Raw genomic sequence first — 20,114 nt, 5'->3', positions numbered from 1 at the left:
ATTGGTCAGGGGGTCACATAAAAAGTAACCCTCGCATATTTGGCACTTTGTCGCATTTTAACAGAACATTAACAAAAGACCTGTTTATGATGATGATTAGGAGGACATGTCGCTTTTGAGATTTTCATTTCATGTCATGCAAAATTTGGAACAGGAATTTTTCTCGGTGAGAGTTTAGTTAAACTGAAAATACTCCGGCATTCATTCACCCTGCTGAAACTAATGAACACGAACACATACTAGTACGTACTTATGTACATACACCTCACTTTGGCAAATTTCCATCTTCCCACATGCAAAACATGCTCAAAATTGCACACATATGCGTATAAAAAAAAGGGCGAAAGAGGGATAATGAGTATTAAATCAAGTATATATCTTTCAAAAGTCAGTCTGCGGTATATATAAGATGCAAAGTGTTTTCGTGCTTTAAGCTCAAAAGTCAGTTGTATTTCGGCGTGATCTCATCTTCCTCTTGATAACACAAGATAAGTTTCCACCTTACATAATTAAACATACATTTGTGTTCATTATGGACACACTACTTACCCAATTGGAAAAAATAGAAGTAGGTGATCCGAACAATATTATCAGGCTCAAAAACAATATCAATAACAAGTCCAACGCTAACTGTAGCAGCTCAATAAATCCAAATTTACTCAACGATTTGGTAAAACGAGCCCAAACTTTTTTCAGTTTGAGTCTTTTTCGAAAATGCTTACAATGTTCGGAAACCGTGTTGGACATAATTCCTTCCGATATCGGTGTGGGACTAGATCTAGAAAATGTAAGACTGAGAGGTGTGGATATCAAAGGAAAAGCACTACTTGGTCTCGGCGAATATGAAGAATGTCTCATCTTTCTCGGTAGAGAAAGTAAAATTCTCAAGAACTTGGGTCTAAAACTTCCTCCACCAATGTCCCCCGTTTACACGAGACATCTCCAGCACTGGAAATACTTGATGGAAAGGGGAAAGGTCCTGCAGAGGCAGAAGATTCGTGGTGAAATTGACATGGGGGCGTTTATTCCGAATAAGAAAGTTCGCTTAGAGGTCGATTCCGTGGTGGAGTATGAATCCGAAGCTGTGGAAATTGGGGCTGTGATACCAGGTGTAAAAAAATTGTAACAACTAACTTTTTTTTTACCTATTTGAGAATGTGCATTTACTCATTTGACAGGAAAAGGTCGTGGCGTCGTGGCAAGGCAGGATATCGCAAAGGGGACGATCATCTTGACGACGAGAGCATTTGAAATCATATTCGACACGGACGACGAGGATGATGACTTGGAGAATGCGATCGCTCAAAGGATGCGTCTTGATTCGAAACTTATACCAACTGTGTATCAACTTCATGCCGGAAAAGAGATGGGTTGTTTATTCGCTTCGTATATTACAAACAGTGAAAATCATCATAAAAGTAAAAATAATGATAATAATGATGGTACGACGATGAAAATTGACTTGAAAAGAATTGAAAAAATATGCACTATGAACTCGTTCGGAAACTCAAAAAACTCGAGTGGATATGGGCACAATTCGAGAGGTTTGTGGGTCAGAGCATCGTTTTTTAATCATGATTGTATCGCTTTTAATGCAATGTGGAAAGTCTTGGGGGACTTTTTGTTTGTGAGAACGACAAAAGATGTGAAGAAAGGGGAAGAAGTATTGATCTCTTATACTGGTGAGTCTTAAATAATTAAGTACATGTTTAATATGTGTATACTCGCTTGTGCTTATCTGAATTTTGGATAATTAGTATTTATTGTCAATCTCTTCATGTATTTATTTAGACTCGGCAGAACCGTACGAAGAACGCGAAAAGTTCTTCCAAGCTCATGATTTCTCGTGTGCCTGTCGACTCTGCCAATATCAGGAAAAGGAGGACGTAAAAATGAGGGGGCGAAGGCTCGAGATTGTCAAAAAGTTGGTAGAAATAGATGAAAAAGACAGTGAGTGCTGTAAAATTTCGGTAATAATTGATGGTTTTGAAGGTGGTATTGATTTTACTTGTTCTTAGGAAAAACCATATCTGCCGACGATTTAGAGAAAGATATCGCCTTTGGAGAAAAATGCTTGTCAGAATTGGAATCCATGATCGGATCTCGGCCCGAGTGGAATTTTAGCACTCACGTCGCTCTCGATTTATTAACCAAGCTGTACCTGCAGAAGGGGGATGTCGCCAAGTATAAAGAAACTGCAGTAAAGTATTACATCGTCGTGAACTGTTCCGGGATGACAAAGGCGGAGATAGACAAGTGTGAATTGGAGGATGTGGCAGACCGTGGGCCATGTCTCGAAGTAGGAGCAGCAGGACAAGTTTGTGCCGTATTTATGAAAAGTGGGGATTATGTGGGGGCCCAGAAATGGATCAAGATTTTAAGACAAGATTTAGCCCTAATGTACGGAAAGGGGAGTGATATTCTTAAGAAATTGTATCCTCAATTGTATGCTCAAGCCGTGAAGAATGGGTTATCTTTAGATTAAGGGTACTTATTTAGTAGTTTTTTAAAATTATTCTTTATGCTATCCTTTCTTTGAGGAGTGATGAGGTGCAACTTCAATATCTTCGTAATAATCGTACTCTGCCCTCCTTTCCTTTTCGGTGGTACGTCTCGAGCGGCGCACCGTCCAGCTCAATCTCTCTTTTGCTCCAGCGTCGTAAGGGACGACTTTATGGGTCCGATTGTCAGTGAAAGTCATAACGTCCATGGGACGAAAATTACCAGCGATAAATTCTGTGTCTGAGAACTATTTATAAATAAATAAACACAGAAGGAATTACTTGGTCTGGGCGAGTATGAATAATCTAGTATCTATGTATGTTTGCTTGTATGAGGTTAGCCTTACCTGGGACGGGATAAAGAGGAATTTCCTCCACTAAATAGTAAATACACGCAATAAATAATAAAAATTTACTACACTAAATCATGCTTGCAATTATTACGTCTTCATTTCTCATGTAGAGGGGATTTTCGAAAACGGCATATCTCGTATTGTTCAGGCAAGGAGGGTGTGTAAGGCAGCCAGAGTAAGTGTAATATAGGCCGGATTTTGGAATTTGGAAAAAGTCTTGCATCCGGAGCACCTTCTTTTTGGTGGCTTTAGCTCGATACATTTCTTCATTGTTGGTCGCCCAGAAAGACTCGGCAGCTTTACCGAGAAAAGATAATCCCTCGTTGTACACCTTTCCCGATGGAGGTTCCTAACATTGAAACGTTAACGAACTTAAAATTCAAGAATGTACATACATAGCTGGCCTATTATTAATTACCGTCTCGTCTTGTGGGGCCACCTCGACCAGAACACACAGTACCAAGAGATGCTTGCCGTACTGCAAAGGATCATTGTCTATGATATAGTTTTCCAGCGTTTTCCAATACGGCGTGTCCCCAGAACGGTCTTGCGTATTGAAAAAGAACTGCAGCTCCATTCCATACCTAAAATACATGCATGCTTGCATATTTCAGGTGAAAGTAAACGTTGACAAAAATAATAATGTGATTATTCACGATTTCCCATTGATGCGATGCTCTGAACCTGCATCTGAATCCGTACCAAAGCGAATTGAGACACGGTCGAGGAATAGTGCGTCTCCTGTGGTGGCCCCACCTTCAATGCTCGGCTTCGCACTCACCACTTTGGGTGGAGTTTGCAACTTGACGAACACTAGAGAGAGGAGAAATTTGTGCTAACTTTCACTTGCGTGAGTAGTGGGGCGATTTTTATGACTCACAAAGATCAGAACCATCCTCCGGCCTGAACATGACGAAGGAGTAGACGTTGGCATAATTGTCAAACTTGAACTGCACAAATATTACTAAATCTCAGCAGCATGTATGAACTGTGTATATAAATTATTCATTAATTAATAAGTAGATTACCTCCACCGCGGTAAGATCCTCCCTCGCGTTGGCCGTGATGATATCGAGTGGTGCGGGGAAAAGCGTGTTGTCACAATTGGCAGAGGACACACCCATTTTCGTCTTCTGAAACGGCCCTGTCTTCTCCTTTTCTTCCCCCCGTTCTCGCTTTCTTTTCAACTCTCGAGCATGCAGGGTAGAAAAGTTCATGAACGAAATTCCAGACTGTTCGGAGACGAGGAGACCGGTGAATTTCCCAATCTTCTTTTCAGTTATGGGAAGAAAATACCTGTTATCACATTGTATGTTATCATATTTTGTTTACATTGTTGGTACGTAAAAACAATTTAGTACAATTATAGTTTTGATCATATGCAATAAAGATGTATAATAATTATTGTAATATTACAGACCAATTTGGAATTTTCCCCCATGTCTTGGGTGCTGAAAATTTATTGGTGAAAGTTATTAACGGTGAAAGCTATTAATTATTGGAAGAAAGTTACCGTGAAAGCCCCGATATGTGAAAGGTGGATAAACCCACTCATTTTGACCAGAGGCAGGGTACGTCCTCAGCTTTTCGTGAATAATCTCTGCAAATTAATGTTACATCTCATGCAAGATTTTCTAATTCGTCAACAAAATCCTCAAACCTCCTTCTTTTAGTGGAATAAAATTCAGATCGCCTGAATTGCCAGTGTCGTAATCCTCCTCATATTTTTCATCCTTCTTCGGCATGTCAGCTAATTCTAAAGAAGTCTTTTCTTCTCCAACCTCCTCTTCGTCTTGCTTATGTTTTTCCTTTCTCCGACTTCGATTTGAAGATTGAAGATCTTCATCATCCATAAAACCGATTGCGTTTTCATTTTTGGGAACGAGCCGACGACTTGATCTGAGAAGGATGTTATGATGGATGTAAGGTTCCAAGGGTTCGTCAGGGTCAGGAAAATAACAGGACGGGTCGCGGCCCCCAGCGCAGTATCGCGACTTGATTAATACAGGAATGTGGAAGAAGATGACGAGAAAATATGGAATGTACGACAGTTGTGCCATGATGTCTTTATGGTGTTAAATATTAGTAAATGATACACAAGTTGAAAATTTGAGTTTATGGGTACTGACTGTAAACAGGAAGTCCATGAAATTTCAAAGGATAAACATTTATGAATGTTTTGCATGTAATAACTTATTTATTTTATTGGAACTGCATGTTCTACTCATTTTGTAAAAAGCAATGGTATAAAAATATGGAGGTGTAATGGATGATAGGGTCTCATTTCAGTTGTCCGTCCTGAAGGTCAGCTTTTTCAGGGTTCTGGACAAAAATTTGTACATGTTTTCTTATTTTTTGTGTTATATTATGGAAATTATTGCATCGGTTGATTAATTTTGATTGATGTGCTCACCAATTAAAAAAATTTTTTTAAACAACACGCCTGTCCCGTCCGCCTTATCCCCAAATGGATCCAAACTCTGAGATGACCTCGTCGTTCTCGCACCCTCAAAGCTATTCATATTAAAACTCGTAAAAGATTTTTAAAAACTTATTTAGCACAAAAAAACTCGTCTCTTTTACAACTTGGAACAAACTGGTGATAAAAAGCCAGACTCCTTTTTATCCTTTTTTTTACATAACCAACTGACATGAATACTTTTACTGCTTTGGAATACGAAAAATGCATCGACATGTTAAACAATTACCATCATCACCCTGTTCTATAAAGCTGTATGCATTTAAACATAAACACAATTACAATGAAAAGACTACGGCATGGATCACTGCCAAATTGTCATTACTACAAATATACTGGCCACATTTGTGTCGTGTGATGTATGCAAAATGTACATATGGATGCATGGATTCATTAAATGTTGGCTGGCGTTGTTCCTATTTTAGTTTCACTCTCTGAAATAGAAATGTACATAAAGTACTGATGATGGGATTTTAGACACAGTTTTAGAATATCTGTAGGGTTGTACATACATATTTAGTTCTGAACTGAAATAGTAAATTTGGTGCTGCTCGTACACGATTATTGGTTTCCTGACCTTGTCTCATCCCAGGAACGTCTTAATTAATCGCGTATTTTCTTAAAAAACGTCTCAAGGCCGAACCATTCTTTGGGTTCACAACAGGTTGAATAAGCTACGTGCGTCTATATCGGAATGACATTGAATATGTACAATGGCTGCGGATTAAAAATACGGTTCTTCACATTTGGTCATTTTTACTAGTAAAGTAAAATGGAGATAAATTATGATGCGCAATTATCAATCTATTTGTGGGATGGAATCTGAAATGCGTCATACTTAATGAGGTTGGACAAACCTTTGTTTGCTGGGTAATTATTACTATCAGTCGCATTTTTGTGGTTAGCAAAGCTGGAGATTTACACAATTATCTTCAAATTAATTAGTGGTCGGTCATCGGTCAGTTACAAACCAACTCATTCATTCATATGTTCAAGTATGCGATTAGTTTACAAAATTATTCATGAATCAAATAAGGAATTATTTACATTGCGCTTTTAGGTACATTCTCTAGTTGTGATTTTGACTGGCATAATATGACCAATTAGTTAGATAGTTGATACCTGGACGCGATAGGAAGGGATGATACATGTGTAATTTGACCGGTTCAGCGGACTACACAGAATTAGTTGTTACCTTATTAAGTAAATATGACTATGTATGTATGTACTAAATGGTTTGTAGGTCTGCTGGAGCCAGTTTATGCAAAAAAAACGCGTAATAACAGGATTGATTTCCTTTACAAACACTATATTGCATGCATATCAACGTGGACTGTTTTTTGTTGTTCATCGTCTCTTTAACACGAAATAGTTTAGTTACAAACTTGCTACGTGCCATTCATTCATGGTCGTATGTAAACTGTTCATAGAAACACATTACACAGAATCATCTGCTTTTTTACGTGTTGAGTTGAGTCAGAATATTACTAACAATCAATATTATATTAGTTTACAAGGAAAAGTGTATCATAAATTCATAATGCAGTTAGCGACACGATAATAAAAAAGTATGTAGGTTAGTTTTAGTATTATAACTTTTAGCTCATTTACCGAGTTTACAAAAAATCGTGACAGAATGGACTAGTTGTGATTTAGTTGCGGTTTACATTTAATCCATTTTAGTCGCATGTATTTTTGTCCAGTAAAGCAAGAGCTTAAGTTGAGACTGGATTTTGTAGTTGAAAAAAGTTTTTCTGTCAAAAAGCTTCTGCAATTTTTACATAAAAATGCCGTGGTGGTTCAAGAGTAAAAAAGCGTTCGATATATCCGACCCGTCCGATCGCGACTCTTTTTTCGTCGTCACTGCAATATTCAACCCTGTCGGTTTCACGTCACGGTATGACCTTTACCATAAATTCGTGTCTCACATGGCACAATGTGGCGTTCAGTTGATGACCGTAGAGGCAATATTCCCCTCCCTGGGCCAGAACGAGTTTCAAGTGACGCAGGCCGACAATCCACTCCATGTTCAGGTCAGGTCACCTTCCGTCTACTGGATGAAAGAGAACCTCATAAATCTGGGAGTGAGTAGGCTTCCTTCACATGCCAAATGGGTGGCATGGTTAGATGCTGATGTCACTTTTGAGGACAAAAACTGGATGGGAGCGACGCTGACTGCCCTGAAAAAGTATGAAGTGGTCCAAGTATTCAAAAAGGCCAAGTTTTTAGGACCACCACCTGAAGGAAAGGTGCTCAGGACGGATTATGGTTTCGGATATTCGGTCGTGCATGATAAAATTATTGATCAGGAGAGATATGCAGAGGTAAGAAACCCAACTCATTTACAGAACAAATTGTGACTGAAATAAATAAATTCATAACTCAAATTCTTGGCACGTTTTCATGTTTCAGTGGTACCCTCACCCGGGTGAGACATTAACTTGCATTAATTGTGTTGTAAATTTATGTACTTCCGGGTTAGTTTTTAATTCAATGAGATAAAAAATGTATCCTTTGTATGGTCACAGGGTATGGATGGGCAATGACAATTTCCAGGTAATATTTCCTTCCTGATGACGATCGCAATCGAGATCGTCATCAGGAAGCTCGAAAGCTGATCATGATCGAAAGCTTGACACCAATTCTCATTTGTAAATCCACAATGTCAGTAAATAAAAATTCTCCCCACAATTTCCAGCTTTCGTGCCATCGGGGGTCTCCCAATCCACGACATTGTTGGTTCTGGTGACCTTCATTTTGCTTTTTCTCTACTGAACCGTGTCTCCAACGCTGTGGAGGACCAACTTCATCCAGAATTCAAATCACTAATCCTGCAAATATCAAACCGTACGTTTGAGACGTTATCCAGCATGGCGAAAGCGACTGGAAAGCAGGGTATCGTTGGGTATGCGCCCGTCACCCTGCGGCACAACTGGCACGGATCCAGGAGTGATCGGCAATACGTGGATAGATGGAAGATCCTTATCGCCCATCAGTTTAATTTCCGAGAGGATGTCGAAACAAATGATGAGTCCGGCCTTTTGGAATTTGTCGGGGGGAAAAGTGATGCATTGCAGAGGTAATCTAATATTTATAATAACCCAATTCATTCACAGGACAAATTGTGACTGAAAAATTCTTTGCACGTTTTTAGGGATATTCTCACACATTTCCGGATAAGGAAGGAGGATGGGAAAGAAGTGAGTGGTCAAGATTTGGCCGTCATTGCAGCTGGGGTAGCGATGAAGAAGCATGAAAAGAAGAAAAAGAAGACAGGGAGAAAGGGCTCAAATTCTAGTTCGGATGACGACCGGAGAAAGAGAAATATGGGACACAACACTGCAATGGACAATATGGCCTGGATTCCACCCCCACAAACGGACCCATATTGTCCGCCATGCATTCCATGCCCTGATCCTAATTGCCCTCCAGGCATTCCTTGTCCTGATCCGAACTGTCCTCCGCATTGTCATCCTCCAGGTCATGACCACCATAATGATCACGAACATGGACATGGTGATCATCACGATAATCACCACTACGGAGACGGGGGTTACTCTGACATTCATACTTCCACCCAGTACTAATTATGTACCTTCAATATGCCACTTTCTACCAAAGAACGCTTTCAATCGAGAGATTTATAAATGAAAAAGTATTTCTTTACAAAGATTTGATACTGTAACTGTGACGTGAATTGCCTAATAAATTTTTACGAATGATATTTAGTAAATTGTTATATTTTTATTAATTTTAACATGATGGGAAAATATAATATATTGCATAACCATAATTTAAAACACGTCGTTTTTTTGTGATATTTGAAAATAATTAGGGAAGAAAGTTGAAGAGAAAGTAGTACAAGTTTTCATAATTTTTCTCCTGGTCGAACGATTTTTTTATCTGGGTGATTTAAAATCCAACCATTCTTTCCTTAATCTCGGATTCTGTGGTCCCCAATGTTTACTTGGTTTTAGAGACTCCATAAATTTCTAGGAAAAGGACAATTTAAGCAAAATCCCAACTATACTTTCACCCAGAAATTTTCACAAAATAATAAAAGGATGTGCATACGTACCTCAGAAAAGGTCCCTGCTTTTCTAGTGAGGACTGAATGGAGCCCAAAGGCCGGAACTAGTAATAGAATTATTATTTTAAGCTACTACTTAAATTATATTTAAGAATGAAATCTGTATGATTGTAAAGGCCGAGGCCACATCAATCGAACTTAATAAATATTTACCTACCTAGTAAAATGGCAAAGGCTGATAGCAGCCAGCCACAAATAATGCCTATGTTCGGATACTCTACCCCACCCGATTTGAAAGTTTCTCTTGTGACCATGTAGTAGACTAGGATGGCAAACAAGCCCACCGGGATGATGAACCTAATAAATAAATAATAATGTTGTCAGTCAGGAAACCAGTCTAATTCTTTACTGATAGGTTGAATGACATGTGAAATCATAGTGAAAGTCATCAAAATTGCATTCTTACCCCCAGCACACTCTCCAATACCATCCCACTTTCCGGTTCAGCATGAATTCGATATCGTTACAAAAGTTGCTTAACCCGTAGACCCAAGAAACGGCCCCCACCTCCAACATCGCAATCACATATATTACGAAATTTGCACCAAACTCGTTCACTAAATCAACCATGAAATTTCCACCCTGAACACAGTAAAATAAATCATGATTTAAGTACAGAATGTCAAAGAATGCATACAATATAAGAGTGTTATTTATTACAGGGGTTAAGTACATCAGACCCGAGAAGAAACCGACAATGCAGACGATTAATGTCACTTGCCAGCGAAGGAACTTGGGGAACTGGTCACAAATTATGGTAATTACGCCACCAGCCAGAGATGTCGCAGAACCAATACCTAAGGTGAAAAGCATCAAGAAGAAGAGGACGGCAAATAGCTGAAAATTTTAAATGCACGCTTTCCATCAAATTTTCTTTCACTAGACCGAACATTATTAAACTACGATTAAGACAAATTAATTACTTGTGGAACGGGGAAGCTAGATAAAGCTTCTGGGTATGTTACAAAGGCAAGGCCGCCTCCAGGAGCTGCGAAAAACGTAAAGAAACGACGTACAGATTGAACTGTTAATTTACTTTAATGTATGCCTTAAGCACGGAGAAAATCAAGATCTTGCATAGTGGTTTAAACCAACTTCGAAGGCACAACGAGTCGTTGTATCGTCGCCTTCGGTGGAAGAGATAAACTAATTCTTGGAATCATATTTCACTAATACTGTAATACATAATATATGCCTTAAGCACGGAGAAAGTAAAGATCTTGTGCATACTTCTCCAAGAAGGGGATCGAAGGGTTGTGTACTATCAACTCACGGATCTCGATGTCCTTCGGATACGTCATAGTGTCCCATGAATTAACAAGAACTCTGAAGTGGTTTCATGCCATGGCCACATTTGCGCCAGCCACACCCTCTCAAATGTGCCCAAAAATCACTTTCACTCCAGCTTTCACTCACTCAAATCCACGCCAAAAATCCAATTTTACTCGGATTTTGAAATTTCTTTCACCATTATACTCCCAGATAGTTGCTTTCTTATATCCAACATCAAACTCAACTTGTTCGACAACAATGCTCATTCACAATTTTAAATTTTAAAAATACTAAAAATTTCCAAAAGTTGAGTTTGATGTTGGATATAAGAAAGCAACTATCTGGGAGTATAATGGTGAAAGAAATTTCAAAATCCGAGTAAAATTGGATTTTTGGCGTGGATTTGAGTGAGTGAAAGCTGGAGTGAAAGTGATTTTTGGGCACATTTGAGAGGGTGTGGCGCAAATGCGGCCATGGCATCAAACCACTTGGGGGTTATTGCTCATTCATGTGACACTACAACAAAGGACATCGAGATCCGTGAGTTGATGGTACACAACCTCCCCTCCTTAGGATTAGTCATCCCTATCTCATCTTTTACTGCTGTTTTTTTGGTCAAATCTAAATTCCATCTCATAATAGGTGAGCATTGCATAACTTTTTAAATAAATATAAATAAATTTTTGGTTACTTGTCACTTTTTCAATTGGGACACCAAGATCTGAAAATTTTTATGAAGGACTATTAAAACCGCTTTCTCTTTATTAATGCTAACTTATTACCTTCTGACAGGTATCCAAGCACAGCGAAAATTGTACAACCTGCTAAAAGACTTGTGAACGTGTCCATAAAGCTGATGATCAGAGCGTCCCTATAATAAATTCATGAGCAGTGCACATTGAGTAAGTGAAAGCTTGCATTATGCATAATTTTACTTGGTCTAGAAATTTACCTGTAAACGTTGTGTTTGAATGGATTATACTGGAATATGACGTCATGATTATTATTATACATTTTAAAGTATTTATGCATGTGTTTAAAATATGCTTAAAGTACCGAAGAGAACATGATTATAGGCCCGAATCCAGTCGACAGACTGAAAAAGCACTGACTCACTGCCTATTGAATATATTCATGATTAGCTTTCACCAACAATATTCAAAAATGATATGTACTCTATCCATACCTCATACCACACCTGAAAGTGAAATAAAATAAGTAATAATTAGACTTTTGTCGCTGAAAGTTACATCTTTAAAATAAAATGATTTTTATTGCTAGATCCCAACATGCTTACCTTTGGATCATAGAGCTTTTCCCATTGAGGTTCAATAAAATATAAAATGCCCTTCCCTGCCCCCTTCAGCGTTACACCACGAATTAGCAAAATTAGCATAACGACATATGGGAAAATAGCTGAAATAGGTGAAATATGAATTAGCTGTGTCACAAGGACAAATTCGGTATGTGTTCATTTTTTGCTACTTTTTTGCTACATATTTGTTACCCGTGAAATATGCGACTTTCCCCGATGACTTGACACCTTTCCAAAGAGACAAGAAGATAAGGATCCAGGCAAAAAGAAGACAAAGTGAAAGACGCCACTCAGGAGAACCCAGCCCATCATCGATGCTGTTTTTGACAGGGAAAGCTAGAAGTATTTGAAGGAGTTTAATTGCAAGAAGATAGTGAAATGATTTTAAGAAAGACCGATGGTTAATATCGTGAAATTTAGTGAAATCTGATGGGATTGCTGACGTACCTTCCATTCTGTAAAGAAATTTCATACATTAGTCATGTGCAAGTAATGCTAATTATGTCTTAGATTTTAAACACATACGTGTAGAATAAATCTGCAATACTCCTATTGTTTACATTGGCTGTAGAATTAAGTGTGCCGTCATTCATACATAAGACGCCACCCCAATTTTTGTTGCATACCGACCAAGGAAGGTCATTTTGGAAGGAGGACGCAAGATAGAAAATGGTTTGGGCCATAATACTGAAAATGTAGGCAAACATTGATGGAGAAAGTTGGGGAAAGTTCTTGGAGAAAGTTACATAACTTTATTATACCTGCAATAATAGGATACCACGCAAATCGTGCCGACCATAGCACCTGAGACGTGAGACAGAAGATTACAAAATCGGACAGAATGTTTAATTGGTATTTAACATATTTGTATTTATATTTTTAATTGGTATTTAATAGGTATAGTGGTATTGTTAATACAGTATTGAAGATAAGAACTGGATTCATTATTCTGACCACACTCTGACTTTGACTCATAAAGGACTTTACTATAAAGTCTTTACGACATGATTGGGGCGTTAAATAAAATAGGTCCCTACAACCAATAAATATATCTCCATTCTTACCGTAGCCAATTCCTTTGAAGAGAGGTGCCATAGCCCACACTTTCACTTGACCATAACGTGAAAATTGGCCCATGCACATTTCCAAGTAGTAAATTGGTCGTCCGATGAGGAGTAGGACGACGAGGTACGGGATCAAAAAAGCACCTGAGTGAAAGCAGAGTTAGTCGACTGAGAAGTTTCATACCAGTAAATTACGTATAACACCCACCTCCTCCATTGCTATATGCCACAAAAGGAACTAAAGGAATACAAACAGAAATTCAGTTAACGTTGACCACAGTAAAATACTGCAATTTGTCAAATTAGCTACGTACAACGCCAAACATTTCCGAGGCCGACGCTCATCGAGATACAGGATAATAAAAACTGTAAGAGTAATTAAGAAAAGATAAGTAGAAGAACTAATGCTAAGTAAGAATAATTACTTCAATTGGGTTATCCCAAGTATCACGACCATCCTCAGCCCCAGCTTCTGATGGATCCTAGATTGTCGTACAAGAGCAATTGTATGTAAATATTTGAGGCACACTAAAATTTATAATAGCTCTTTTTGAAGTCTTAGTATGTACCTCTGGCTCTCTAGCACCCCACATTGTTCGATGAGGTTCCTCCTTCCCATCTTGGTAAGAAATTTGACCCGGACCAAGATTTTGATTTGACAAGTAGCTCGATTTCTAATAACGTTGTAACATTATAATTAGTGATCGTGTACAATAGCTTAGTAAAAATATTTCACATGTACCACAGGAGAATCTCTGTCGGATGTGAAAGTGTCGTCATAATCTGGTGGGGGTTCACTAGGAGTGACGGGGGCACCTCCGAAAGGGGTTTGTGATTCTGCTCCCTTCCCCGTCGGTGTAAATTCCTCCCCGACAACGTAATCTGGGTGGGGCTCGTCTGCAATGAAAGTTGGATTGTCCATGCCACCACCACTATTTAGACCCTGACAAAGGTGAAAAAATAATTAAATTGTAGAAAGTGCCGTATTTTCACCAAAACTCTGGCCAATTCTCACCAATAAATAAGAATAAATACGGATGCAATACGGATGCAGAAATTTAACCTTTCAGTAGATTTAGATTCATCACTTTATGCAAGAGGAGCATGTCATGTCATGTCGTCATTTTTAATTAAAATCGTTCAATGACGGGTGGGCAAATATATACGTAATCAATCTTTATCAAATGGTCGCGTATACATACGTGCATGCTGATGTTACATTGTTTGACAAATACAAATGCTCAAAGAAGAAGGTGTCATAGTACACATGATGCTCTTATCATTTCATTGTCTGTTGAATGGGTGGCCAATAATATGTAAATATGTCCGATTACAATATTCACTGTAGCATTTAATAATGAACAAGGCTTTCAAGCAATGCTTTCATCAATTAATTTAGACACCACATATCCATTTCATCAGGACCAATTATCCTACGGCTTAGACAAAATTATTGTGCAATAATTACTACAATTTGCTACATATGTGATATTTATACAGACAGAGAGATGCATATTTTAAATTTCGTCATCAAAAAATGCATACTTCCAAGAGGTCAAATCTTCGATATCTATGGATGTCTCATTGTATGTAGTTGAACTTTAATTTGAAACTTGCGTCATTCTTGACTTACTTATCACCAAACAAATTGACTTTATATGTCTGTCTGTTAACAATTAGTGTGATGTAATTAGTGAACGTGACCGAAAAAATGAAGGGGTCAACTTACAACGCCTTCTTTTAACGCGATCATGATATTCCTGAGCTGGGCAACACGAAAAATTTACAATTATTGCTGATTAGGTTTATGTTTACCAATTATTGCACTAATCTCTGTCCGGGTAAAAAACTTTATTATTGTTAATAACACGTAAGTAAATCTGTTAGCCGATAGTATCATTTTTCCTGAAACTGTACAAACTAAAACTTTTGTCAGGTATTATAATCCCCTGAATTTCGTGGAAATTCTATTCAATTACCAAGCCATAAAACTTGCACAAGGATGTATGTAACTGATTTGACTAATGAAATGTTTGACCAGTGTTTAACCGTGGTCAATGTTAACTGAATTTCCTTAACACAATGCTCACCTGTGACAATAAAACTGTTATTAAATAGTTTGGTGAGAAGACAATTCATAATGGATTTCCTTAATATATTTAGAATGCGTTTCAAATAATTGGAGGCCTATAGGAGGAAGAAATTTTACTAGTACTTATAACTCGTCGTATGACGTATTGGTAATAGTTAAAATAGGAATTTTGACAGTTTGACGTGTAATAACGCTATAAATAGGCATCCAATACAGTGCCTAATTAAATCAGCTAACATAATAAAAATTGGTTATGCAACCTAATTAATTATGCGGTAAAAAAATTTATGTTGATTTCATAATTTGACATTCGCCATGTCACTTATGTATGAAAATAGACATTATAAATTTATGAAGATTGGCATAATTCATAACCCACGACCAGAACATATATCTAATAGTAATTAGTTACTAGTTAAAGTATTTAATTACTGTGATGCATTTTTCATACCGTGGAACTCGAGGGCGTCTGACCGTCAAAATCCGGCGTCTCGTTTCCCATGATGTTTTTTTTTGTTTTTTTATGACAAAATCACAAATGGAAAAACAAGCACCACAAGGAACGAATTAATTATGTACTGTTTACTGATTGACTGATAAGTCGGACCGGCGGACTCTATCCATCCATGCAATTAATTTACTGCGTCTGGTGTACCTCACTCCCTGATGGATGGATGAATCAAAGTGAGATATCAGATTGTGAATTTGGTCAATTTATTGAGTAAAATGGTTGTGAAATCGATTTGAAAAATTACATGTGCTCCTTTTGCTCATGTAAATGGTGAACAAAAGATTTAATACTGATTGATAAGCGTTTGTTGATAAGTCTTTGTCAAAATTCACTCAGTCAAAGGTCAAAGTCGCTGTATTATTCATGGTGCATGGTATTTAATATTCAAATATAAAAAGCATATTTACATTAATGAGATCGGTTAACATCATATACACTGAATATGCAGTAATCGAGTCCAATATTTCAATGCATTTTTGCACAAAATACCGACAATAATCTGAATTATCTGCAATAATGTCATGTCAGTGGATGGGTCGTCATCAACAATTGTAAATAAATATTTGAGCCAGGATGATTATTTAGCCTAAATGGCAAATTTCGTGAATCAGTGCGTGCGCAAATGGCAATATTAAAATATTTTTTAGATGAGTCAACAAATTATGTTTACAAAGATTGCGATCATGATTTTTAAATGTTTATTTATTTCAAATTCAGTTCTGATTTTTAGTTTGTCATTAAAAAAATAGCATGTTTTAAATATCTTAAAGATTCGGCTTAATTGTTCTTCTTGAACTCTTCCCATTCTCGGCGAAGTTTAGGGTTTTTAGGTCCCCAGTGCTTCGTTGGTTGAAGAGCCTCCTTGAATTTCTGAAATAACAAGAAATATGCATAACATATCATTAATTAATCTTTCTAAGATTACAGATAATTTTTGTTATTTATGTTTGCAATCTGTGAATATTTAGAGAGTGGAGTAATACGAGGGTGACAATTATAATTATTCGTGATAAGTACATACATGCAGATTAGATAAACAAGTTTAATAACGCACTACAGCTACTAACTACTTCTTGATGATTTGCTTACTTCGACAAAACCTTGTGACTTCCTTGTCCTTATCGAATGTAGAGCTGCTGCGGGTACTACAAGGACTGCTCCCCCAGCCAGAATCCATCCACAGGCTGGATAAAATTAGAATGATAAAACTAATTGTATGTAATGCAATTCTTTGGAAGCTAGGAATTAACAAAGGTTTCGTCATCTTACCAATTGCACTTGTGGGATAGGGCACCCCATTGTACAACATTTGCTCCTGAGTGGCCATGGTGTAGACGAGAATTACAAAAAGTCCCACGGGAATAATGAAGGCCCAGCATATTTTCCAGTACCATCCCACTTTCCTGTCCAGCATGAATTCGATATCTTTGCAGAAACTGTTAAGTCCGTAGACCCACGCGATTGCCCCAACCTCCAACATTGCCATCAGATACACGACGAAATTAGCTCCGAAAAAGTCTATGAAGTCAATTAATGCGTTTCCTCCCTGTTTAAGTCGTTGGCATTTGAGAAATACTTAATTGGTATGGTTTGAGTGAAAGTTGGGGTGACGTATTTACCTCCGTTACGTACAAAAGACCCGAAAAGAAACCGATTACGCAAACTATAAGCGTGACCAACCACCTCTTCCAGGTTTGAAATTGGTCGCAAATTATGGTAATAACACCACTCGTGAGGGACGTTGCGGATCCGATCCCAAGAGTGAAAAGCATCAAGAAAAACAGGACGGCGAACAACTGCACATATTTGGTCGTGGAGAAAGTTGAAAAAATTAGGATGAAATTATGTAACTAATTGAGCATACATATGTACCTGTGGAACAAATGTGAACTTTGCAATGGCTTCAGGATAAGAGACAAAGCTAAATATGTAAAAAAAAATTGAGAGTGAGAGTTAATACAAAAAATGCGTGGTACGAAATAAATAGTTTGAAAATCTCACGCAAGGCCAGCTCCACCGTCGGTCACGTCTTCAATTGGCCTCCCAGTCTCTTCGGATAAATGGCCCAACACGGCAAATATCGTGCATCCTGCTAAAATCGAGGTGAAAGTGTCCATGAAACTGATGACCAACGCGTCCCTGTAGGATTTTAGGACACGGTATAAATTATGTAGGAAGATAGAAATGTATCCAAACGTGTCTACATACCGGTAGACGTTGTGTCTAAATGGATTGTAGCTTGAGAACATGATTATAGGTCCTGGAGAAAGTGGAGAAAGTTAGTAAATTATTAGAGATAACGATGCACAGCTTTTTGAAGCTTACCAAACCCTGTTCCAAGACTGAAAAAACACTGACCGATTGCAGCAGACCAAACCTACAAGTATTTTACCATATTAGAAGTTAACAGATTCACTAGTTTGTTCTTTCTACACCCGAATGGTTAATAAGCAAAGCTGTCTTTTACATAATTATTGCTTTCTGACATTACCTTTGGTTCATAGATTTTGTCCCATTGTGGTTCGATAAAGTATTTTATGCCTTTCCATGCCCCATTTAATGTAACGCCACGAATGAGCATGATGGTAAGGACGACATACGGAAAAATTGCTGAAAAAAATTGATTAAAAACGAATTGGGTGTGTTAGAAGGACAATTCCATATTATTTTACTACGTTTTTGTTACCCGTGAAGTAGGCCACCTTTCCCGATGATTTTACCCCCTTCGATTTCAATGATAAATAGCATTTCAAATGAAGGATAGGAAATACAATGAAATAAAATGAAGTGAAATGCATACTTTCCAAAGGGAAAAGAAGATGATGATCCAGGACGCAAGAAGACAAAGTGAAAGTCGCCAGTCAGGTTTTCCTAATCCATCAGAAATGTCATTCTTCTGCGGAAACACCTCCATCCTGATGGCAAATAAAAACATTTTTCAATTTTTATTCATATTGTTTGCTAAATAAATATATGTGGGACTAACGTATAATAAAGGGAAGCAATGGTTTTGTTCTCGGTATTTACAGTGGGATTTAATGTTCCATTCTCATTACAAAAACCACCACCCCAACTCCTATCACAATAATCCCACGGGAGAGTTTTTCGAAAGGAGGCGAAAAAATAAAATATAGTGACCGCCATAATACTGCAGTAATACGAAACGACGCAAATTGTACCTGTGGGGAATTTTATTAATTGAATTTTAGTCAAAGTTTGAAGTATTTTATGTGGTGTTTTAGCATTCAGTGTTTAGTAAGTTCACCAATCATCGAGCCATAGCCCACGCCCTTGAAGATTGGTGCCATATTCCAGATTTTCACTTGACCGTAACGTGAAAACTGGCCTAAACACATCTCCAAATAGTAAATTGGCCTTCCAATGACGATAAGGACGATGATGTAGGGGATCAAAAAAGCACCTGAGTGAAAGCAAAGTTAGTCGACTGAGAAATTTTATGCCAGTAAATTATAACACACACCTCCTCCATTGCTATAGGCTGTGAACAAAGGAAAACAGTTAACGATATGGTGAAAGTTGGTATAAATATGCAAGATCAATGATCATACCTGTGAACGGAAAGCGCCTGTGGGATTGGCAAAATTAATTAGCAAAAATAAAATTGGATAAATAAATAATAAAATTTGGTGAAAAGAATTACCAAACATTTCCGAGACCGACGCTCATTGAAATGCATGAAAGCCTGCGAAAATTAAAATATATGTAATAAATATATACTTAAATATTTAATTAAATTCATAGAAATTACAAAAATTCTACGGGACTGTCCCACACATCGCGACCTTCGTCATCACCTTCACCTTCGGGGTTATCAGCATCCTAAGAAGTGCATTGCATTTTCATGTACATACGTATCATGCTGTATACGATTAACTTTTTTTCGGCTTACTGTCTCTTTGCTCCAAATGGTCACATGCTTTGGATCGTCGCCAAATTGGAGATTTTTCCTGCTCTTTTCCTCGTCACCTCCATCAGGAACAAAGGCATCGTTTAAGTAGCCCTGCTGCTGTTGTGGGGGTAGATCATTATATGGTGGTGGACTGTCCACATCAACCGTTGGTATCGCGGGTTCCATATTTTATGTATATATCTGTGACCTTGTGGCGTGTGTATCGTCCCTTCTGAACAGACTCCAACGCCAAACAAAGTGATTCCGGCCCAACCCACGCCGAATTCATTAATGAGCCGAAAGCAATTCAAAAAATATGATGAAATCCATTAAATTGTTTCGTGATTGATTGTGTGCAAGCATTGTTTTAAAGTTGGGAAGATAAGTGTGAAGGTTTACGCGATAAGAATAAGTGGAAGAGGAAAATGTCTAGTATTTGATTATGCACTCTATCTGTGTACATGTTGGAGTGGGTTGGTTATATAATGTGGAATGATTGACGGACGTAGTAATTAATAAAAGTGGGG

General features: G+C 37.8%; 5 protein-coding genes across 6 annotated transcripts; 2 read left to right on the top strand and 3 right to left on the bottom strand.

Moving 5' to 3' along the window:
• Positions 1-415: 415 nt before the first annotated feature.
• LOC110848474 lies at positions 416-2,926 on the top strand. 2 transcript variants are annotated; one of them, XM_035851242.1, is made up of 4 exons: positions 416-1,109; positions 1,185-1,682; positions 1,792-1,950; positions 2,019-2,926. In XM_035851242.1, exons 1-4 carry the CDS (start codon positions 533-535, stop codon positions 2,483-2,485), a joined length of 1,701 nt encoding a protein of 566 aa, XP_035707135.1. In that variant the 5' UTR covers positions 416-532; the 3' UTR covers positions 2,486-2,926. The 2 variants fall into 2 exon arrangements, with proteins under 2 accessions (XP_035707135.1, XP_021951393.1); XM_022095701.2 differs by having other exon boundaries at positions 417-1,109; positions 1,179-1,682.
• On the bottom strand, positions 2,457-5,584 carry LOC110849312. The gene is made up of 11 exons (XM_035851243.1): positions 5,268-5,584; positions 4,515-5,176; positions 4,368-4,454; positions 4,275-4,305; positions 3,883-4,150; positions 3,735-3,804; positions 3,511-3,667; positions 3,273-3,438; positions 2,946-3,203; positions 2,849-2,878; positions 2,457-2,749 (listed from the first exon to the last, which is right to left on the bottom strand). The coding sequence occupies exons 2-11, from the start codon at positions 4,912-4,914 to the stop codon at positions 2,525-2,527; spliced, it is 1,692 nt and encodes a 563-aa protein (XP_035707136.1). The 5' UTR covers positions 4,915-5,176; positions 5,268-5,584; the 3' UTR covers positions 2,457-2,524.
• Positions 5,585-5,861: 277 nt separating this feature from the next.
• Positions 5,862-9,057, top strand: LOC110848072. Its single transcript, XM_022095179.2, has 5 exons — positions 5,862-7,657; positions 7,746-7,761; positions 7,862-7,889; positions 8,032-8,412; positions 8,488-9,057. The coding sequence occupies exons 1-5, from the start codon at positions 7,121-7,123 to the stop codon at positions 8,918-8,920; spliced, it is 1,395 nt and encodes a 464-aa protein (XP_021950871.1). The 5' UTR covers positions 5,862-7,120; the 3' UTR covers positions 8,921-9,057.
• LOC110848070 (sodium-dependent nutrient amino acid transporter 1) lies at positions 9,058-15,861 on the bottom strand. Its single transcript, XM_022095178.2, has 23 exons — positions 15,618-15,861; positions 13,817-14,017; positions 13,644-13,748; positions 13,500-13,556; positions 13,389-13,440; positions 13,283-13,312; positions 13,075-13,218; positions 12,772-12,814; positions 12,536-12,697; positions 12,458-12,465; positions 12,203-12,346; positions 11,993-12,111; positions 11,882-11,893; positions 11,752-11,814; positions 11,648-11,676; positions 11,478-11,566; positions 11,387-11,416; positions 10,347-10,411; positions 10,084-10,260; positions 9,830-10,005; positions 9,581-9,720; positions 9,412-9,467; positions 9,058-9,325 (listed from the first exon to the last, which is right to left on the bottom strand). The coding sequence occupies exons 1-23, from the start codon at positions 15,666-15,668 to the stop codon at positions 9,233-9,235; spliced, it is 2,046 nt and encodes a 681-aa protein (XP_021950870.1). The 5' UTR covers positions 15,669-15,861; the 3' UTR covers positions 9,058-9,232.
• Positions 15,862-16,358: 497 nt separating this feature from the next.
• LOC110849370 (sodium-dependent nutrient amino acid transporter 1) lies at positions 16,359-20,084 on the bottom strand. Its single transcript, XM_022096776.2, has 18 exons — positions 19,588-20,084; positions 19,447-19,517; positions 19,339-19,380; positions 19,247-19,263; positions 19,159-19,176; positions 18,943-19,098; positions 18,664-18,856; positions 18,478-18,592; positions 18,364-18,400; positions 18,169-18,287; positions 18,003-18,054; positions 17,886-17,937; positions 17,679-17,816; positions 17,550-17,598; positions 17,297-17,473; positions 16,947-17,223; positions 16,767-16,861; positions 16,359-16,547 (listed from the first exon to the last, which is right to left on the bottom strand). Exons 1-18 carry the CDS (start codon positions 19,771-19,773, stop codon positions 16,455-16,457), a joined length of 1,887 nt encoding a protein of 628 aa, XP_021952468.1. The 5' UTR covers positions 19,774-20,084; the 3' UTR covers positions 16,359-16,454.
• Between the last annotated feature and the right edge of the window lie 30 nt (positions 20,085-20,114).

This window comes from Folsomia candida, unplaced genomic scaffold (genome assembly GCF_002217175.1).
Source record: "Folsomia candida strain VU population unplaced genomic scaffold, ASM221717v1 Fcan01_Sc004, whole genome shotgun sequence".
NCBI lineage: Eukaryota > Metazoa > Arthropoda > Collembola > Entomobryomorpha > Isotomidae > Folsomia > Folsomia candida.
This window is presented reverse-complemented; position numbering and strand designations above follow the sequence as displayed.